This window comes from Nicotiana tabacum, chromosome 8 (assembly GCF_000715075.1).
Source record: "Nicotiana tabacum cultivar K326 chromosome 8, ASM71507v2, whole genome shotgun sequence".
Classification (NCBI taxonomy): domain Eukaryota; kingdom Viridiplantae; phylum Streptophyta; class Magnoliopsida; order Solanales; family Solanaceae; genus Nicotiana; species Nicotiana tabacum.
This window is the reverse complement of record NC_134087.1, coordinates 10715235-10721678: the sequence shown is the minus strand read 5'-3', so window position 1 is coordinate 10721678 and position 6444 is coordinate 10715235. Positions and strand designations below refer to the sequence as shown.

At 34.5% G+C, this 6444-nt stretch overlaps 1 protein-coding gene across 1 annotated transcript; it reads right to left on the bottom strand.

Moving 5' to 3' along the window:
* Nucleotides 1–1149: 1149 nt before the first annotated feature.
* LOC107768715 (cinnamoyl-CoA reductase 1) lies at nt 1150–5951 on the bottom strand. Its single transcript, XM_016587861.2, has 5 exons — nt 5583–5951; nt 5209–5363; nt 3788–3973; nt 2714–3066; nt 1150–1560 (listed from the first exon to the last, which is right to left on the bottom strand). Exons 1-5 carry the CDS (start codon nt 5701–5703, stop codon nt 1359–1361), a joined length of 1017 nt encoding a protein of 338 aa, XP_016443347.1. The 5' UTR covers nt 5704–5951; the 3' UTR covers nt 1150–1358.
* Nucleotides 5952–6444: the final 493 nt, after the last annotated feature.

Sequence of the window (6444 nt, the reverse complement as noted above, 5' to 3'; positions counted from 1 at the left end):
ATAACCACATAAATACTCTGACCCCTTTTTAACTTGTTTAGGACCACAAATTCCAAAAATCTTTATTTTTTTTTAAATTTCGTGTCCAATCAAATAAATTCGTAACGGAGGTAGTAGGACATAGGATTTGCAGCTGAATTTTAAAACCTCAGAAACACTAGCTAATTTATTGAAGAAACACTTTAATAAACCATTTGTTAAATAAAGGGAAAATTTTATAAGATTCCCTTCTCCTTAAACAAGATAGGTGGCACCAAACTTATGGGAGGTTGACAAAGTCCATATAACACAAGGAATCTTAGGAACAAAGGATTTTACTTCGACGTGATTGCCACACATTTGAAGTAATCACTTTTCTCAAATTATTTCAACAACACATGCAAATCCAGGTTTGAAAATTAAGGAAGACAAGATAAAGCCGAAAGGGCAATATTTCCTACTCTCTTGGATTATTAGAAAATTACTGGCTAATATAATTTTGATTAGTGATTGTGACTGCAGTGCGGCTGCTAATGCCACCAGTTTTTACTTTTAATTAGCCAATGGAAGAAATTTACCGCAATTGTATGCTGACTCATGAAGTAACGCTTACGGAGACCTAAAGTATTGTTAATCATAGAGGCGAATTCAGAATTTTTATGCGATGTCGATATAGTATTCTGCTTAATTAGTGCTCCCTAAAAACGTTGAGGTCTAGGGGCAAGTATTTTAAATTAATCAAATGAAGGGGTCACAATAACACATAGACCTGCCTCTGTTAATCATGTGTATTGACTGTGAGAATGGAAATGAGACATCCCCATCTTTTATTTTCTTTCGAAGTTTGCAATTTTCAAATTTTTGACAAATTAATCACTCGTACGTTAGTCGATAACGTGTCAAGGGAAGAAAATTATAATTGGAGACCTCAGCCACCCAACTTAAGAAATTGTTCAAAATGGTTTAAAATTAGGATTATAGAAAGATATGAAGTGCTTAATATTCAAATACATATGTCAAGAAAGACACGTAGAGTTAGGGACTTCTTGAGGAGGATTACGAACGTATAGTTTTCTTGTTAGAGGCTTAATATTCGTAATCAGTTTGATTATGATGTAAAGTGCTCTTTAGGTGTAATTATTTGGTTGATCAATGGTAATATTTACAGTGTTACCAGAAAGATATAAACATTATTCATGTTTGAGGGTAATTTACACCAAAATATATCTCATAACAATGAAAACACTAAAAACATTTCCATGACAAGTAAAAGTACAACAGAGTAGACAAGTAAATTTCTAGGTGCATTTGGTTCTTGGTACATAAAGGGACAACGCCATGGTCAACTTTAACCATTGATCCCTTTTCCTCAATACATGCTAAGAGCTTCTGAATTTCTCAGACTGAATTCGAATAATCTCATCCTTTTGAGTAGGAATTGGAAGGTGACCTTTCTCTTGTAGACTCTTCACCGTTTCATATAAGCATTGTTTTACTGGTGTAAACTCCAGACCCAAATCCTTTAGCTTTTGGTTTGAGAATTTGTACGGTTTTACCCTTGGCTTCGTCACATCTGAACACCTGGTATTTTACAAATAAAATCAAAATTTGAGTCATTTGTTTTGAATATTTTTGGATGTTATATCGAAGTGCTGTTATAGAGAACATATATTATAACATAACATAAAAATTGATTCCAGAAAAACTTAACTTTTATAGTAAAGTGTTATATTCTCTACTTTATTATACTTCATCATGTTATTCTTCATTCAATATTTTAAAGTGAAACTATACTAGTCATAAGAAAAGAAGTTGGTCCCATTATGTTGTTAAGGATAATGATGGATGTCTTACGCAAATGCCAGAATTGTTAAAGTAAAAGGGAGAAGTTGGGATCCACCTAGCTAAGATACTGATGTTTTGTTAGGTAAGAGCAATTCATGTCCAAAAATATTGGTGGATAGTATTGTTGTTACTCAAGTGTTTGTTAGTGGGTACTTGTTATCATTGTCTTAGGTCATATTCTTCTTACCAATAAAGTTTGGTACATCTACTGGCACATCATCACTAATTTAAAACAGAAAAAAGAAGTGGAAGTTTCCATTTTTTTTGTTCCTTAAAGATTATTATAGCACTGAACTGAATCTTCCAACAAGAATATCTCACCCCTTTTTTAATTTATAGAACAAGGAAACAACATCCAACAACTTGGATATTTGACTCATATTTAGTAAACTATGTCTTAGGCAATACTAGCAGTAGTTTTTAATGCACCTAGAGCATAATTTGGTAAATATTATAATTGCTTCACTATCTTAATTTCCAAACAATATTCATGCTACATAAAGTACACAAATAGCCATTTTAGTGTTGCTATTTATGGATTAGCCAGTATCAGAGGCGGAGACGGATCTAAGATTTAAACTCTACGGATTCAATTTTTATTGATTCATATCAACTATTTTTGTAATTTTCATATATTTCTACTCCATGTCGAAAGTATAGGTCCAATTGAACCCGGCACTAACACACTAAATCCGTCTCGGGCCAATACTCATTTTCTGAAAATTTACAATAAAAATTTTAATTTGAGGACTCGGTGTCCTGAAAAAGTAAACCGAAAAACTAAAATTCAGGACACATTGGCTAATTTCTAAATTGCAAATAGCTACATGGTGTCATTTCTACCGGAAAAAGACTTGATTATATTGATAGATTTGGGAGCTGAACTTACTTGGTGGGGATAGGATACTCCGGGAAGAATTTGGCGAGAATTTCAACCACATCGCCGCGATGCAGCACACTCTCGGCACAGAGATAACGGCCAGATGCAGAAGGTGTCTCGTAGAGAAGTATGTGAGCTAAAGCCACATCCCTAACATGAACATATGCCTGAACTGAATTGGCATATGTTTTAGCAGAGCCAGTTAGGTACTTGTGGATGTGAAGAACACTGGCATTCACATTCTGTTGGAGCAGTGGTCCAAGCACCAACACTGGGTTGATTGCCACCAAATCGACTCCTTTCTCCCTTGCTTCGTCCCATGCTGCTTGTTCTGCCACCATCTTTCCATAGCAATACCAATTCTACAATATCAATTTAGAAAGAGTTAAGTTTTGTGCACTGATAACAGAGGTGGACCCAGGATTTTAACGCGACTGGAGAACTAGTATTTCGCTCAAGTTTATGGACAGTATTGTCAAAAGCTCATTTAAGGTGCGCTTAAGCCCTGAAGCTCAGAAAAGCTCAAGGAGGGTGCTTTGCGTCACTTAAGTTGCCCTTCAGTGTAAGGCAAGGTACTAAGGCATGCGCCATATTGCCCATGAGTTCTCTCTTGAATCAAATAACAACAAAAAGGAAACATTATGAATGAATTTGTTACTTCGTTGCGCCTTTTTAAATAAAGCTCACACTTTAAATCTGCTTTGCACTTAAAACCCAAATAGACCTAGAGCATTTTTTATAGTTTTTCGCCTTTGACAACACTGTTTACGGGTCTGCGGCTTCTCAAGGTTACACATAGGTCTGCCTCTTGTTGATAATACATAATTTTCACATGATCATAAGCTAAATCGACATATAATAACAAGTCTTTATAGTAAGCCCGACATAATAAAATGAGAAGTAGAGCAATAATCTATCTTTGTTTAAATAGCACTGATATTGTAAGAATTCTTTACCATGTTGGTGTTACTAACTTAATAAAACATCACAAAATGAGAAACCTTAATGAATGAATTACTAATTTAGAGTCATGTTTAACTTGAGTAATTTTGGAGTCAACTAGAAATTTCCAATTTTACAAACCTTGGTGTTTTTGCAGAAGTCAGGATCACTCCAACAAGTCTCGTCGACAACCTTATCAGGGTCCCTGTTTGGGTCCATATACACAGCACCAATTGACGAAGTGAACACCACACGTCGCACGTTGGCCTCTGCTGCTGCCGTTATCACATTCTTTGTACCAATAACTGCTGGCTCCACCATTTGTTCCTTTAACATTTTGTCACCAAGAAAACAAAGTAAAGGAAAATCAGAAACTAAATGACATTCAAAAAGATATTCTTTCCACATCATGGACCTTTAGGTCAGGGGCAACTTGTTGATGGCATAAAGCAAAATCTCGATGAGGGGCCCTAATTTGTTAACAAAATAAATTTGTATATTTTTGTTTGAAATCTTTTTTTTTTAACTTTTTTTAAATGATAATATAGCTAATCCGATCCATTTATATTCTCCTAATACATTATTGATCCTAATGCAAAATTGTTATAGGATAGGTATTTAACAAAAATTAATTCTTGTTATCTTATTGAGTATACGGATCAGAGTATTATCTTCTCCTTGTAATATTTACTTTAACGTCAGCTCACTCTCCAAGAACTCCCCATCTTGCTCTTGGGTAACTCGAACTCACAATCTCTTGGTGGGAAGTGGAGGATGCTCACCACTAAAGCAACCCACTCTTGTCAAAAATAAAAGATATCTTTATACCCTTTAAATTATTAAAATCTCAACTATAAGCGCTAGTTACAAATTAAAATTTTCTTTTCCTTTTTGTATTAAGTTATTTATTTTTTAACATTAAAATACTCAACTTTAATATAAAAAAAATTAAAATTACTACCAAAAAAAAGTGGGGTCCCCAAAATTTGAGGCCTAAGCCATTGCTTGTGCTGCCTTACCCTTGAGGCGCCTATGCTTTAGGTGGAACAGAAAGCTTAATTAAATTAAAATTAAAGTTTCCGAATTTCAGTAGTGCGCACTTGTTAACAAACCGACCACACAAGGTATCCATGCAATTTACAAGTTGGCCCCACTCTACCAACTAGCAGAACTATTATATTTGTGTTAGTGTTTCGCTAATACTCAAATCAACAACCAAGAAAGGGAAAAAAATGATCAAAAGAAAGAAAGAAAAAATACAAACAAGATAAGATAAGAAATTCTTTAAGATAAGTGTGCACGCTTCCCTTGTAGAAGTTAGATACGAATTCTTTGATTCTTTTGACATAGTAAAAATGGTTTTCTTTTGTCATTTTTATTTCAAAATTAAAGAGGTCACGGGTTTGAACTGTGAAAATAATCGCTTGCAAAAATACATGACAAGATTGCATACAATATACCCTTGTGATTCAATCCTTTTTTTTTTTGACCTAGCGTATAACGAGAGCTTAGTTCACTGGGCGGGGCGAAGATGAGATGGGTGGATAAGTTAAGACGCTTACTGGATCATCAGTGACAGGCGAAGCTGTGTGGAAAACTCCGTCACAGCCGCTGATTGCTTCTCGCAAACTCTGAAAATCAAGAAGATCAGCTCTGCACAGAGTCAATCTCTCTTTTGCTCCTTCAAGCTCCCTCAAATGACTATTTTTCCGATCATCTATACATAAAACAAACCCCATCATATCATAATCGTAGTCATAAATAAATAACAAAAAACAGCTAAATTCAGGTGAATTCAGAATGAGCGTGATCTTATTATATACATACATTTTAATTTCATTTCATGTGTATACATAATCCGAACTGAAAACATTGGATTTAGTTGAACATGTTCTAAATCCGCACATACTAAAATATGGATTATATGTATGCTTACCTGGATTTCGTACTGTTCCTCTAACAGTGTAGCCTTTTTCCAGAAGAATTTTAACGAGCCAAGAGGCGATGAAACCTCCGGCGCCAGTAACACAAACGATTTGGCCGGAAACTGACGGCATGGTATTACTTTTCTGTTGAGCTCAGGTTTAGGTAGATGATGATGAAGATGATATAAGACAAGGATGAGTGGATATAGGGAAGAAATAGGCTCGTTTCTCTGGAAAGTAATATGTAAAATAGAGGCAATGGTGTGTGTTTATATATTGTCGAAATGCTATAATGTGATGCACCCAACTTACCTACTACCAAGTTTGCGTACTTGTGGTTGTAACTTCTATGTTGTAAATTAAGATTTCAAGCTAGCGGCGAAGTCAGGAATTTCATCTAGAGTGTTTAAATTTGAAATAAGTTACAAAAAAATTGATAAAGGATATTCAATATATGTTATATACTACTGAAACCTAACTAATATTTTACCTATATATACAGTGTAATTTTTCGATGAAGGATGGTCCGTTATAAGGGCTATGTAGCTTCGCCCCTACCTCAATCCTCAACCATGTGACCCTACTTTGAAGGTGTTAAATTTGACATGCGCCATTCTTACTCGGAAGAAATATTAAATAATATGATAAATTAAAAAAAACTCTGTGATCCTACTGTCCGTGCTAATGTAAATTAAATAATACATTGTAGGTGTTATGGAATAAAAACAATTTAATAAAACATGAACAAGCAATAAAATTGCAATTTAGTAAAACATGAACAAGAAATAGAGATAGAGAGAAGGAAGAGATTTTCTTCTTCAATTGTGCGTATTTTCTTATCTATTACAAGACCTTTACATAGGCATGAAAAGT